Source organism: Notamacropus eugenii, chromosome 2 (assembly GCF_028372415.1).
Source record: "Notamacropus eugenii isolate mMacEug1 chromosome 2, mMacEug1.pri_v2, whole genome shotgun sequence".
NCBI classification, from domain to species: Eukaryota; Metazoa; Chordata; class Mammalia; order Diprotodontia; family Macropodidae; genus Notamacropus; species Notamacropus eugenii.
This window is the reverse complement of record NC_092873.1, coordinates 527,661,290-527,677,688: the sequence shown is the minus strand read 5'-3', so window position 1 is coordinate 527,677,688 and position 16,399 is coordinate 527,661,290. Positions and strand designations below refer to the sequence as shown.

Here is a 16,399-nt window from a genome sequence, read left to right as displayed (position 1 = left end):
AAAAGATAAAAATAGGCAGTTTTCAGATGAAATCAAAGCTATGTATAATCATGTAAAAATGCTCTAAATAACTACTGATTAGAGAAATGCAAATCAAAACAACTCTGAGGTACCACTTCCCACTCTTCAGATAACTAATATGACAGAAAAGGAAAATGATAAATGTTGGGGGGGGATGTGGAAAAAACGGGACACTCCCTAATGCACTGCTGGTGGCATTGTAAACTGATTTATCCATTCTGGAGAGCAATTTGGAACATACTTAACTCCTTTGAGCCATCAATACCATTACTAGGTCTGTATCACAAAGAGATTTTAAAAAGAGAGAGAAAGGTACCTATTTATACAAAATTATTCATAGCAGCTCTTCTTGTGGTGGCAAAGAATTGGAAACTGAAGGGATACCCATCAATTGGGGCTGAACAAGTTGTGGTATATAAATGTAATGGAATACTATTGTGCTTTAAGAAATGATCAGCAGAACAATTTCAGAAAAACTTGAGAAGACTTACATGAACTGATGCAAAGTGAAGTGAGCAAAACCAGGAGAACATTTTACATAGCAACAATGTACGATGATCACCTATGAATGACTTAGCTATTTGCAGCAATGTTCCAACACAATTACAAAGGACTCATGATGAAAAATGCTATCTGCATCCAGACAAAGAACTGACGGAATCTGAATGCTAATTGAAGCATAGTATTTTTCACTCTATTTTTTCATGGCATTTTCTTTTGTTCTGTTTTTTTTTTTTCACAGCACAACTAATATGGAATTATATTTTACATGATTACACATATAACTTAAATTGCTTACCATCTTAGGAGAGAAGTGAGAAAGGGAAGGAGAAACTTTGGAACTCAAAATTTTTTTTAAATGAACATTAAAAAATGTCTTTACATGTAATTGGAGAAAATACTATATAAATTTTTTTAAGTTTAAAAAGTTTAAAAAATCTAACTAAGTTAAAAAACTCTTGTCTGTTTCACCTGTGCAGCCTCTCTTGTCCGTTTCACCTGTGCAGCCTCTCTTGTCCGTTTCACCTGTGCAGCCTCTCTTGTCCGTTTCACCTGTGCAGCCTCTCTTGTCCGTTTCACCTGTGCAGCCTCTCTTGTCCTTTTCACCTCTGCAGCCTCTCTTGTCCGTTTCACCTTTGCAGCCTCTCTTGTGGATTTCACCTCTGCCTCCTCTCCTCACACTGCCCCCACCTTGGTGCAGACCCTCATCACCCCAGCCTGGACTAGTGCAGTAGCTGCTGGGGGAATCTGCTTGCTTCAGTCTCTCCCCACTTAGTCCATCCTCCACTCAGCTACTAAAGTGATTTTACTAAAATGTAGATCCAAGCATGTCACCTCTCTACTCAATAAACTCCAAGATTAAATAAAAAATATTGTGTTTGACTTTTAAAACTCATCACAGTCTGTCCCTTTCTTATTTTTGCAGTATTCTTACTGTTTTCTCCCTTCCATGTATTGTATCATCCAGTGACACCGGCCTCCTTGCTGTTGTGTCTACAATACACTTTATCTCCTGACTTCATGCCTTTTCACTGGGTGTGTTGAGGATGTTTCCCCTTCTCATCTCTATCTCTTGGCTTCCCTGACTTCCTACAGGTTTCAGCTCAGAACCTACCTTCTACAAATTGCCTTGCCCAGTCCCCCTTGAAGCTAGTTTCTTCCCTCTCAGATTCTCTCCCATTTATCCTGTATAAATCTTGTTTGTATATAATGGTTTACATGTTGTCTTCCCCATTATACTGTGAGTTTCTGGAGAACAGAGACGTTTTACCTTTATTTGTATATCCATCACTTATCATAGTACCTGCCACATAGTTTGTGCTTAATAAATGTATGTTTACTTGACTTATAATGATCTTTAAACCAGAATGTAAAATCAAGTCATACCTGGGATGGATAGTCTACAAGACACAGATTGAGAGGAAGAAGGTGAGACCTCAGGAGATGAGCAGCCACAGCAAACATACTCCCTAGCCTGGCTCTGGACTTAATAAACTGAGTCAGAAAGAATGGGCAAGACAGAAGCAATAGATAAATAAGAAAAACTGCAGTGAGAGATTGAGGAGGGTCATCGGTCCCCTATAGATGTCTCAGAGCATAAAACTCAAGCTCCTAATTGTACCTAGCTTTTAAGCCTGAGAGAAGTTCTCTGAAAGAAGGTCCAATCATTCCAGTGTCCTCTCCCTGTGCCTGTCTGGTACCCGCATGCCCTGCAATATACTTTGCTAAATCTTTTAGGCATCTTGAATTTTGCCTCAAATAGAAAGGAGCTAGAAGTTAGCTAAACATAAAGCTAAATTTAAATTAAATCCAAGAGAGAAACCTCTGCCTACACTTTAGCATTTTCCTAACTAGGATCTACTTTGACTGTACTCCTAACCTTTCATCTGATTTAAACTCCAAAAAGCTACAGAGGAGAGGAATTTGTGAACTAGAGGGTCATTATATTCTCCCCAGACTAAAAACAAATAATCTAATTGTCATAAGAGGGTGTGGCTAATTAAATCCCCACAGCAATATGGAAACCTAACTCTACTGGTTCTTAGAATTCGCACAATTTATCCTTTTGATTTCCACTTCTGCCTGAGATCATAAGATCACAGATATCATAATAATTATGATGATAGCTAGCCTTTATAAAGCACTTTAAGGTTTACAACATACTTTACATGTGTGATCTCCTCACAACACCCCTGGGAGGTAATTGCCATTATTATCCTTGTTTTACAGAGGAGGAAACCAAGGCAAAGGGTAGTTGAGTGACTTGCCCAAAGTCAAACAACTTGTGTCCGAGGGAGGCTTTGAATTCTGGTCTTCCAGACTCCAAACTCACCACTCCATCTGCCTAAAACTGGGAGGGATCTCAGTCAAGGCAACAAACATTCATGAAGTGCCTGCTATGTGCCAGACGATGTGCTAAGATTGAGCCACCTAGTCCAACTTTGTCATTATGCATGTGAGGAAATGGAGGCCTAAAGCATTTAAGTGACTCCAGGTCACACAGGTAGTAAGTCTCAGAAGCGGAATTTGAACCCAGAGCCAGGGTCCTTCACTCTGTACTGCAGAGCCACAGGATGTCTTGGGCCCTTGTCCCTACTTCCCCCCAACTGTTTCCTAAGTGACCCAGCTGACAAATCTCCCACAAAGACTTTTTCTTATTCCAGGTACAAGTAGAACTCCTTGTCAGAAATTTGGAACAATCCCTGACACGATTGGCATTTTACCAAAGGATGGCATGAAAAAAAGGTAACTGTTCTAACAATGACATTTTGTGTTTTATGTTCTCTTGTCCTGCTAAAGAGAAAAGTAACGAACAGCCTTCTGCATTTATGGGAACCTTGGAGTACAATCTAAAATGGGACCCTGTGCTCTTGTATCCTGGTCATTTGGAATCAATCCCCTCTGATCTCTTATCACTTATTATTGGGAGAAGGCAGCAGAGCACAGAGCATTGGGCTCAGAGTTCAAATCCTGCCTTGGATGCTGTCACTACTCTTTTCCTTTCCTTTCCTTCCTTCCTTCCTTCCTTCCTTCCTTCCTTCCTTCCTTTTCTCCCTCCCTTCCTTCATTCCCTCCTCTCCCACTACCCACAAAGTGTATCATGCCCTTACCTGCTGGTGCTCTACCCAAAGGAAAGCAAATTTTGATCAATGAAACTGATGGGGTGCCTGGTTGCATGTACTCGGGCCCCAATTATAAAATCACATTTCTCTTTAAAAACCACATTTCTCCCTAGCCTCAAAATACTATTCCAGGCAGTTTCTCCCCAGCCCAAGGACACAGCCTGCCCTAGCAACAACCATTATATCCCCTGCTATAGTAGCCAGTTGCACCTCTAGAACTCATTAGTTTGAACCAGCTGTGTACTGGCTTAAGGGGCTGTACACTGGGTCATAAGGACATTTACTGCTCACTGGCCAATCACATGTGTCCTAGACTTAGACATACCTATACTCTTACATTAATCTTGTCTAACAAGACATTGACAAGAGAAGCTTGGTTTTTCCTGGTCAGCCCTGACCACTGGTTGACTTTGTGACATTTCAGGCCTAAAACCACACCTCCAGGTAGCCCCCTCAGGCTATTTCTCAATGAATTTTGGGTAAAATACCTGCGCAGTAGATATCAAAAGTGCATGTTTCTTTAAGAACTAACCACTTCTTAACCACTCCCTAATCCCACCCCAAAACACCTTGTTAGCATATTTGGCACAAGTGATATTATCGGATATACTATATAAACCTTCCCTGTACCCCTTTAAGGTTGCAGGTTCCCTAAGAACTCTTGCCAGATGAAAAGTGTAATAAATCTTTACCTTGACTTCAACAATGCTTGAGTTCATGAATTCTTCTCCATGGCCCTGGTACCCTGGTCTTTGTAGGGGGTCTCACACCCCCTTTCCAGCCCTCATCAAAACCTTGCAATATATCTTGGTGTTTATGGGCCACATTTTTTTTCCATTAAAGACCATGCCTTTAACTCACATCACTCTGATTCTCATTGGCTGGTCAATAAGAAGTCCTAAGCCAAGTCCTCCTGGGTCATTATTTGGGCCCTGATTGGCTCAGAGTGAATGTATGTGGCAATTATTTCCATTTTGGCCAGAAAACCTGAGTTTCCCACTCCCAGATCGATTTTTTTAACTAGGTAAAAGAGGTTATTCTCTGCCCTATTTCTTCTCTAGGCTTAATCGCTGAATGGATATTGTCTCAATCAAACTGAGACTTGGGGAAGACCTTAGCTTGAAAAGACCAAGGTCTCCCACTTCGTCCAGGGCCATCTCCAATTGTCCTGATCTATATTTTGCCACTGGATGTAGATCACTCTGGAGAAGAAAATGAGGCTGGTGACTTTGCACAGCACTGCCTCACTTAATTCCAATTCATTTGCATGTCATGGCATCACCTCCCTGATGTCATGTCCTCTTTGAGAACAAAGGACAAACTCATGTGACCACAGGAACAGAGGACCAGGGCTGCAGAACTGGAAGGGATCTTAGAGACCACCTGGTCCAACTCACCATTTCAGAGATGAGGACACTGAGGCACAGAGAGAAAAAGATACTTGGTCAACATCACACAAGTATTAGGCGACAGAGCCAAGATTTGGATTCAGGTCCTCTGACCATGATTCAGTGCTCTTTCTTCTGTACTGTGATTCTCAGTGGACTGAAAAGATCTCTTTCCTTTCTCCCACTTTCTATCTCAGATCCATGATTGAAGATTTCAAGGTAGAAGGGATCTTGGGTCCCACACTCCCACTTTTAGAGGTCATAGGATCATAGAATTAGTTTATGGGGATATATGCATATACTACATACATGTATGTGCATGCATATAGACATGCATGCGTGCATACACATACATGGGTATATAATGCCTGATAATTTATCTCGGTAAATAAAACAACTAAGAGATTTCAAGTGAAAACCTATGTGGACAAATGAGCCCTGTTAGCAAAAATGAAACTGCAAGGATGCTGTCCCACGCATTGCTAATGGCTTTTCTTTTGTAAGACTGAAGTCTTGAGGTGGAGCTCCCAGAGCACCCCTGCTCTCCAGCCTTTCACTGAAGGAGAACAGACCAAGGTGAGAAGGGTCTCTTTTCACAGGCAGCCCTCAAGGCCTGTAATCCTCTCAGTCTTTTTAAAAAAGTTTCAGTAAAGTGTTTGTCTTTTGTGACAACTTATTATCATTCTATTAAAATTATCAGTCCTCTATGTATTTTGTCATAACAAAAATCATTCCAAAGAAATGTGTGGATTGCCTGGAATGGGGAGGAATATTCAACCAGTTGAGTTGACAGTTCAAATGCCAAAGGATCCCAGTGAGCTGCAATGTTACCCTTTCTTGTTGTTGTTGTCATTTTTTTAAATCACGTCTAATTCTTCATGACTCCATTTGGGGTTTTCTTGACAAAGACACTGGAGTAGCTTGCCATTTCCTTCTCCAGATCATTTTACAGATGAGGAAACTGAGGCAAACAGGGTGAAATGACTTGCCCAGGGTCACCCAGTTAGTAAGTGTCTGAGGCTAGATTTGAACTCATGAAGATGAGTCTTCCTGATTCCAAGCTCAGCACTCAATACACTATGGTCCCCTAAGCGAGCCAGGTTGCATGACCAAAAGCAAACTATCCAGAACAAGGAAGTGCACTTTGCCCTGGTCAGACCTTCTTTGGAGTATGGGATTCAGTCCTGGAACCATGGTTGCAGGACCTTGGTCATCTGCAGACTGTCCAAAGGAGGGCAGCTGAGGGAAGCAAGGGCCTTGAAATCATGTGATATTAGGAGCCTCTGCAGGAGCTGGGGGAACATCATGGCACACAATACGTGTTCAGCCTTCAAGAATCTGAAGGGCTGAAAGGTGTGGAGGAGAGATCTTTCCAAAGTCTCAGGATTTTTGAGTTAGAAGGCATTCGCACTTACCCTCAAAAGTAATACTCACCATGACATTCAGCCAAACCATTTGACTTCCAGTAAAAATCAAGTTCACTGATTTTTAAACTCTATTTTCTTTCCTCTTTTTGCAGCTCAGGATGACATGGACCTTTCTCTAGGTCAAATGCCTCTCCCATTTGCCATTAAAATATATCACTGTCAGGGGGCCAGTTCTTTCAGAATGCCAGTATGCAGCTTGGCTTGGCTGAGTGTTGTGATTGTATCAAGGGCACCAAAGAACTTTCATTATTATCTTAGCTATTCATTCCTTATTATCCTTTTTGCTCACATAATATAGGATAGAGTATTGTAGTGTGATATAGCAACGTATTTTTATTATCCATATTTGTTCTTCACTTACATTGTGAAGTCATTCTGCTTGGCAGATAAAAGAGAAGCTGCTTGAGAAGTGGGCAGCCTGCTTTCTTCTTTTTGTCCATCATCATTATTCCTTCCATCCCACACAGTGGTCCTACTTCTTCTTGGGTCCTCCTCTTTTCCTCGATATAGCTAAATCATTTTTTCCATTTTTTCATTTTCATCTTGAATTTCAAATTCTGTCCCTCCCTTTACTGCCTCCCCCACCTACTGAGAAGGTCACTACACATGGGAAGTCATACAAACAGTGTTGCAAAAAACAAAAACAAGAAAGCAAGAAAAATAAAGAATACAGCAAAAATTTTAAAAATCTTTTATTGTTCTTAGTTCCTTACTTTCCTTGGTAAATTCTGAGCTGTTATACCAGATACAGCAATCTTAGGGTAATGTGCCACACTTTTGTATACATCTTCTGCTGCCTTACTTTGCTTCCATCTTCTGTATATATTTTTAAACTCTGTGTTGGTTGGTGAATTTGGGATATATCCATGTCTCTTCAAATTATTTTGATTTTTTTCCTCCTCCTTGGAATGCTTTTTTGTGTGAATCTTTACAATTTAATTTTTAAGAATATCCCATTTCTCCTGGGTTGACTACTTCTACAGACCTTTAATCTATTGGAATCTCATTTATCCTTTCTCTGAATTGTCCTCTAGTCAGCCAGAGGACACAAGTAGTTTAAGGCAAAGGTATTTGATGGAATAGCACAGAAAGAAAATTGGCAATGAAGCATACCCCCTATAATATAAGGCAAATACCCATAAATATACACATCGTGGGTAGTAAGGTGAGTACAGAGGGGTCACACATAAGGGGAGTGTATATGGAAAAGTGGGTTGTCAGGGCACAGTCATGGAGGTATAGCACAATGATGCCACAAGGGGCACTTGGCTCTCCACCTAGGCTTTGGAGTCTCAGAAGATGGGGGAGACATGGAGATCCACTACCATCCATCTTTCAGGTGGGAAAGCCCAACCATCTCTTTGGGATGTGCTCAAGGAGTGCTGTCCTGGGAAGATCAAGATGATTCTCAGGTTCACTGTCAAGATCATCAGCAAGGAGAAGAAGAAGAAACCTTGGTGTATTGGAAGTGTACATGATAGCCCCTGATATGCAGTCATGCCTTAGGAAGTGTTGGAAAGGGAAGATGATAAATGTTGGAGAAGATGTGGGAGAACTGGAACACTAATTCATTGTTGATGGAGCTGTGAGCTGATCCAACCATTCTGGAGAGCAATTTGGAACCATGCCCATAGTGCATACTCTTTGACCCAGCAATATTGCTTCTAGGACTGTATCCCAAAGAGAACATAGAAATGGGGAAGGGTCTCACATGTACAAAAATATTTATAGCAGCTTTCTTTGTGGTGGCCAAGAACTGGAAATCAAGTGAATGCCCAACAACTGGGAAATGGCTGAACAAGTTGTGGTATATGAATGTAATGGAATACTGTTGTGCTATAAAAAATGAACAGGAAGACTTCAGAGAGGCCTGGAAGGACTTATATGGACTGATGCTAAGTGAAAGGAGCAGAACCAGGAGAACTTTGTGCACAGCAACAACTACAGCGTGCAAGGAATTTTTCTGGTAGATTTAGTCCTTCACACCAATGCAAGGGCCTAAAAAATTTCCAATGGGCCCTTGAGGCAAAACGTCCTCCACATCCAGAGAAAGAACTATGGAATTGAATCACAGAATGAAGCAGACTATTTTCTCTTGTGTTATATTTTGTTTTGTTTTTTCATAGTTTTTCCCATTCATTTTAATTCTTCTATGCAATGTGACTAAGGTGAAAACGTATTTAATAAGAACGTATGTGTAGAACCTATACAAGATTGCACACCATCTTGGGGGTGGAGGAGAGGGAGGAAGGAGGGGGAGGGAGGAGGAAAAAAATCTAAGATATATGGAAGTGATTGTAAAAAACTGAAAACAAAATAATTAATTAATTTGAAAAAAAGGAAGTGGTGGAAAGGCTGGGTAAATTGAGAGTTTATAAGATAATCCCAGAGAGGAGTCAGAGCCCTTCAAAGACAATAACTGGCAGCTGTTTCTCTGAGCCACAGGACTCAAATCCCATGACTCCTCAGTATCAAGAACATGAGTCCCTAGGACCACAGAGCTGGTCATCTGGCCCAATGCCCTCAAGCCATGCCTCTTAAGGAAAACTTCCACCCACACACTCGACCATCCAGGCACCTTGGCCTGCCTGTCATTCCTCAGACACCACCGTCCAGCCTTTGTAGGGTAAGCTCTGCCTCCTTGCTCCCCCTTTAGTGACTCTGGCTTTCTTCAAGGCTCAGTCCATGCCCATGTTCTGTGGGAGGCCTTTCCTAGTTCTTCCAGTTACGAGTACCTTCGCTAGAAGAATACACTCCATCTACTCAGGGTTTTTCTTGTTTGGACATAGTTGTTTTTATGAGAGCATGGACTGTCTTTTCTTTGTAGCCCCAGGACTTGGAACAGTGCTTGGCATACACTAGGCCCTTAATAAGTGTGTGTTGGTTGACTAACATGGTAACTGCTTATTCAATGCTCATTTGAAGTGCTCATTCTACCCCTAAGACTGTAGAAATGATGTTCTTTGCTCCAAGACTTGGGCCTCCATTTCTGACTAAACTTTCCACCTAGAGCTAGGACAGAAGTGGGCAGAGTGGGCCCAGGTTTCAGGTCTCAGGCCATCCTGGTTGAGTCATTAGGTCTGAGCAGGTTCTGTCTGTTGGTGTCTATCCCACTCCCAGGTCACCCTGATTAAATAAGATACTTGGGAAAGTTGGGTCATAGGATGGCCTGTTGGTAAAGAGGATTTTTTCAGATCTCTCATCAGTATAGTACAGGGGAAAGACCATTAGCTATGGAGTCAAAAGACCCGAGTTCAAATCCTATTTTGGATGCTAGGGAGGTCACTGAATTCCCTTGGACCCCGGTTTCCTTATTTGTAAAAACAGATGATTGAAATCACTTACCTCTGAGATCATTTGCAGATGGAGATCTTTGATATCTATGGCCATAGATCTGGACAAGGAAGGAGATTTCCAAACGGATCCTGTTCTCAGGACAGCCTTGGTTGGCCATTGATTAGGACCTAATATCTATTTTGGGGGACTCCATGATCTTCCTAATTCTGGGCCCCCTGGAATTGAATGTTACAACACTCCCTGCATCCTGTATCATATTATAATGCTGGATATGCACTAGACCAGAAGCTTTTTGAGGGCCAGGACCGCTATTTGCTCAGATTTCCATTCCTCACTACACCTAGTTTAGCGGGCTTTAGCCAAAGGAGGTACTCATTAAGTATCTGTTGGTTGATAGATGACTTTATAGGATGCAGAATTCAGTACAATGTACGTAAGCTCCGTGAGAGTAGCAGGCTCTGTCTCATGTTTGCCTTGTTTTCCCCAGAAGCTAGGTATTCAGCGACAACTAGGAGAGGTAGTAGATAGAATGCTGAGTCCCAAGGCCAAATCCAGACCTAGAATCTTACTAGAGCTGTGATTCTGATAAAATTGCTTAACCTCTGTCTGCCTCAGTTTCCTCAACTATGAAATGGGTATCATAGTGGCACCTACCTATGAAGATCAAAGGAGAAAATATCTGTAAAGTGCTTAGCACCCAGTTAGGGGCATAGTAGGTGCTTAATAAATGCTTATTTCCTTCCTTCTTACCCAGTCAGTGCAATGACTGACTACACTAGGCACTTAAAAAGTGTTTGTTGGGTTGGGTTGGATGGTGGGACTCCATAAATGCTAACTGGTGCATTGGTGCATTTGGGCTGACACGGAACATCCCCCCAGTGTTTACCTTTGGCTAAACCTCTGATCATTTACAGGAAAAAAGCAATTGCCCAAAAGGATGCTACTTCACTGGGGAGAAGCAGATGGTTCAAGAACGTCCCTCCCCCTGGACGTGATTTAGAGAATGAGACAACGCATTTGATCCCTCTGAGCATTGAGGATGAACTCAACAAGCCAAACGCCAAGATCATCAGCCTCAGGGAATCAAAGCACGCAACTGCTCCCCCGGTAACAAAAACAAACATTTTTCTGGCTATTTTGGTGAGGTCCAGGGGACGGTCATCCTGGAGCTGAGAGGGTACGGCAGGTGCAGCATTGCTCCTGCTTCTGGATTAGATGGAAAAGATGTTGGCAAGTCTGCAGAATATTAGGAAACTAGTTAGTCAACAAACATCTATTATGCATCTACTAGGTGCCAGGCACAAGGAAAGGCAAAGACAGTCCCTGCCCTGAGGAGCTCCCAGTATGACAGGGCCAGCAGAAAATGGGTGCGTTTGATCTGGGGTGGGTTATGGTCTGGATGCTGGCCTTCTAGAAGTATGCAGGGAGGATGCCTGTTCATATGTGCCAATTTTGTGCTAAGGTCTGGGACTACAAAAACAAAAACTGGGCATGTATGTGTGAGTGTGTTTGTGAGTGTGTGTGAGTGTGTTTGTGAGTGTGTATGGGTGAGTGTGTAAGTGTGTGTGTGTGAGTGTAAGAGAGAGAGGAGATACAATTATACACACTTAATTTAATTTTATGTGTATACTACAAGGGTATGTATCTACTTGTACATATATGTGCATGTGTATCCATGTATGTACACATATACACATACATAAACAGGATATATACACAATGCCTCCCCTATTAACATATAAGCTCCTTGAGAGCAGGGTTTCTTTCATATTTTTCCCTTTGTATCCCCAGGCCTTAGCACAGAGCCTGACATATAATAGATACATGTTGGCTGGTTGACTCTCATTGTCCCCCCTGATCATATCCAGGCTTTTGGGGCACTCTTGTCAATTATACTGCCTAGGGCAATGGCCCCTTGGCTTAGTTTGTATTTCCCCCTCTTTGTCCCCTACACCCAACAATGCACACACACATACACACGTACACACATATATACATGTGTACATAACCACACATGTACCCAACACACATTTATGCACATGTTTTTTAATATGTACAATAAAATATAGAGGATTACAAAGCAAATCATTAATATTGAAATGGTTATCAAAAGATTTTTTATAAAAGTTCATGGCCCCAGGTCAAGAACTCTTGCCCTTCTGTCCATCAGAAAAATGAACCTGGCAGTGAGCCAGGCTGGGCCACACAATTCAAGGTTTGTCGAATGCAGTGTAGCCAAGTATGTGCCCAACTGTGCAACCCTCAGGGCTCCTCTTTGTCTCTGGGTAAAGGTGGGATACATTGACCAACCTGACACGTGATGTGGTCTTGTCACCTACATAGAACCATGGAGGCCTCTGAGAATTCTTTATTACATCCTACTGCCCATGACGTCACTAGGCTACTCTGTCTTTCATGACTAGCCCCTCAAAACAATGCTTTTATGTCTTTATGCTTTAGCTGGCACAAAATTTAGTTGGAGGTGTCACCTGAGACCTGCCCTTCTTGTCATAGCAAAGGTGATGGTCAAACAGGCTTAATGTGTCTGGATTTTGCCATCTCCTCTAAGTGGACTGGGTTCATAGGATAATAGATTAGAACCTGAAAGAGGGCTGAAAAGCCATCTCATCCAGTCATCTCATTTTACAGATGAGGAAACTAAGACTCAGACAATGTAAGCAACTTGTCTGTGATCACTTAGGTAGTAGGTGGAAAAGGTAAGATTTGAACCTTTAGTTTTCCTGACTACCTAGTCCAGCACTATCCATTAGGTCTCACTGCCTCCAGCTCAGTCTATTTTTAATTTGTCTTGATCTACTGGACTGAGATTACTCTTAAATTTTTATTCACTTAATACAACATCATGGGCTTTGGACATTTGGTTTTTAAGCAGAACCTTAACCAGGAATTTTTGAATTTGGACAATGTGAAGAGTGGACATCCCTGGGGTTGTGGCCTCCATGAGAGAGGAAGCACACTCTGGACAGATGAGATGTCTACACTGCTGATGACTGGCAGAGACCAAGGGTGGGAGAGACCAGATGTACAGCTAATCTGGAGGGGAGGAAGGTATGCCCTAAGGCAAGACTGCCATTGCTGAGGATGGACCTGGATGTGAAGGAATTCACTTGAAATACAGCTTCCAGAGGTAGGAGACACATCCCAAGATGGTGCTGTTGGTGCCCCCTCAATATCAGTGGCCCGGGAAATAGTTCTGATCACCCTATAGCTCTGTTTGTAATCTTGTATGTTTACTAGGAATCAGGAAGACTCGAGTTCAAATCTGGTCTCAGATACTAGCTGTGTGACCCTAAGGAAGTCACTTAATCTCTATTTCCCTCAGTGCCTCAAATGTAAAATGGGGACACACTGGAGAAGTAAATGGCAAACCATTTTAGTATCTTTGTCAAGAAAACCCCACAGAAATCCATGGAGTCATGAAGAGTTAGACACAACTGAACAACTGAACAACAATCATAGAATCAAAATCCCAGGTCTCCATAGCAAGATGGTGCCTCAGAAACCATCTGATTCAACCAGTACCCAAATATGAATCCCCCTGGTGATGACATCACCAAGGCATCATCCAGCCAGTGCAGGAGAACTTTCTAGAATCTTTCAACTTAATCCATTTTCTGTGTGCTTATTGTTTTTGGAGAATAAAAACCTAAAAGTGTAAGGAAACCATTCCAAGTTGGACCAGTGGTTCACCCAATAAATATTCCCTGACAGTTATTTCCAGGGAGACTTTTTGGAGATTGAAGTTGCTTCTCTCCAATCCTCCATTCTCCATTTCAAAAGATTAGACCAACGGTTCTCAAAATGTGGACCAGGGGCTTCCAGGAGCCTGAAGACCATTTCAGGGGGTCTGCAAGGTCAAAAAATATTTTTGTAATAATACTAAGACACTGTAATTTCTAATATCATAAATCTTGATAGATGTAATCTACATAAATAAAAGGTTTTTTGAGTAGCCTTAATAATTTTTAAATGTGTGAAGGTATCCTGAGATCAAAAAGGTTGAGAAGCACTAGGTTAGCCTATAAAATATCTCTACTTTTACTTAATCCACATTAGAGGTACAACAGCTAGCAGAGAAAGATCTCATAACCAGAGAGACATTCTTTGTGTAATTGAATATCATTTGATACTTCTGCCCAGCAATTTTCAGTTTTGGAATTTATGGCAGTCATTTAATCTGCATATTTGTAGATAAGATGGCCAGTTTATATCTAGAAGGAAATCTAAATGTCTTTTTTTTTTTTTACTCCACAGATATTAAGTCGGACTAATCCCATAATTTTTCATGATACGGGATATGTACAAATGTTCCTTTTGACCAGAAACAAGTATTACCTGAAAAATAAAGAAAAGCCAATCAGTGGAAAAACAAATCTTGTTTTGAAAAAGAACAATGAAATCATAAAAACCTTAATTAGTGATCCGTTGACGGCTACTTTCTGTCCAAAGGGAATGTTCTTAGATCAGTGGAAAATAGAGGCCAAAGTGAGGCCTCGTGAGGCAGAAAACTTGATGAATGAAGAGACACAAAAGAAAACAAATTTCCCATCGGTCCAAGTGGCTGGGGATGACTATCCGATCCATAGAGTCAGTCTGGAATCTGAAAAAAGCTCTGAAGATTGGACTCCAAAACCTTCCAAATTTCAGTATTCTTCCAATGCCAGACACTCAAAGTACCTTCAGAACTTTAGCACAGTCCGCAATACTGTAAGAATGACTCACCTGGATAACCTTTTGAACAGAAAGCCTCCTCAGATATTACAAATAGATAAAGTAGTCACTGGGATACAATATTTGAGAACTAAACCCCAGGCTCCTAGCACATTCAAATACAATGAGAAGTTTCCAGGTCTAGCTTTTGAGTCCAAAACCCCAATGAGGGGGGCAGCAGAACAAATTGTTAACATTGGGGCAGAAGAGGAACAAGCCCCTACCTTTGGGAAGTCATTATTTTTGACATCTTTGGACGAGACCAAGAATTGGATGAGAGAAAAAGCAGCAGTGTCAGGGCTCTCTTCACAGTCAAACATCAAAATTTCCTTGGCCCAGTGAGAAGCAGCCATGGGAAAAGGCTGGATACTTCCCTGATGCCTGCCTCCCAGAGTCAAAAGGACAGCACTGAGTAACCCACCTTCTCAGGGATCATCACACAAGACTGAACAATTTTCCACTTTGTCAGGTTACTAAAGGCTTTTTTAAATGTGACTATAAAAGCAGATTTTGAACTTTGTGACTATAAAATGGCCTTGTTAAATAGATGCCGAAGAGTGTTCAAAGATGCTTTATTAATAATGAAATCATCTTTTAAGAAATTGTTTACCTTTGGCGATTTGTATGGAGAGCTGAGAAATTTTTCAGTACATAACTCAAATGTTGATAAAGAAATTGCTATTGTATCATCACAGGGAGGCAGCCCAGCGTAGTCAGAAACATTGGCTTTGGGATCAGAGGTGCAGGATTTGAATTCCTACTCTATTACTTATGCCTTTTAGGTCTGGTACAGCAATCTGTGCTTCTTTCAGCTAATAATAGTATACATAACGATATAGTTGTGTTCCAAAAGTTCATAGGAACTCAGTTGCTTTGGAAGTCTGAAAGGCATTTTTCCATAAAATTAATATAATAAATGGTGCTTGGGTTCCCAAACTCATCTTCAGAAGCTTATTTAATCCATAATTTAATTAAAATACTATTCATTTTCAATGCAAAATAGTACAAAATAATACCATAGTCATTTTCAAAATTGAATTGAAAGAGTCAGCTTTGTGGTGCAGTGGATAGAGCCTTTGGTCTAAAGTCAGGAAGACCTGAGAATTCAAATCCAGCCTCGGATACTTACTAGCTGTGTGACCTTGGGCAAATCACTTAAAGTCTATTTTCCTCAGTTTCCTCATGTGTAAAATGAGCTGGAGCGGGAAATGGCAAACCACTCCAATATCTCTACCAAGAAACCCCAAATGGGGTCACAGAGAGTCAGACTTAGCTGAGTAACAAGAAATTTTAAAGATTATTTTGAATTGCTGAGACTTAAGGAAAAGCAGGTTTTAATTGGAGGAAAATAGAAAGCAGATAAATGCTGGAAAATCTCAAAGGAGATTATTTCTCAACCCATTCAGGGGCTTAAAAGTTGAGTTCAACAAACAAATCAGGTGTTTCCTATATGCAAGGCATTGTGCTAGGCAAGTGATCAAATTCCCACAGGATATGATGTTTTATAGAAGATTTTTTTTAAAGGTTAAGAAATTTGTGAAAAAAAGAAAAAAATCACAGAATCACCAAATGTCAGAGTTGGAAGGAATCTCAGTGACCATCCGGTTCAGCCAGACCTGATGCTCTAACTAATCTGACAACAAGTAATAATTCAGTTGTTTAAAAAATGCTTCCATGAAGAGCCCCAGAGCCCTTGCTGAGGCAGCCCGTTGTCCTTTGAGGGACAGACATCTGATACTTGAGAAGTCACAGGAACTAAAGTTGTCCCTTTGACTCTTATGCCTTCTGTTCCTGGGGCCAAACAAAACAATCCTAATTCTACACAACTACTTTTTGAGTATTTAAGAGTCATCATGTCATTCTTGCCTTCTCTTCCAGGCAGAACATCCCCAGTTCCTCAAGTGACTGCCAA

At 41.3% G+C, this 16,399-nt stretch overlaps 1 protein-coding gene across 2 annotated transcripts in view; it reads left to right on the top strand.

The window, feature by feature from the left end:
- The window catches only part of C2H1orf141 (chromosome 2 C1orf141 homolog), a 64,018-nt gene extending 48,929 nt beyond the window's left edge, over positions 1–15,089 (top strand). For both annotated transcript variants that reach the window (XM_072649768.1, XM_072649769.1), the window contains exons 7-9: positions 3,186–3,267; positions 10,671–10,863; positions 14,032–15,089. In XM_072649768.1, the coding sequence (XP_072505869.1) occupies positions 3,186–3,267; positions 10,671–10,863; positions 14,032–14,829 (1,073 nt within the window). In that variant the 3' untranslated portion in view covers positions 14,830–15,089. The remainder of the gene's footprint in view (positions 1–3,185; positions 3,268–10,670; positions 10,864–14,031) is intronic.
- Positions 15,090–16,399: the final 1,310 nt, after the last annotated feature.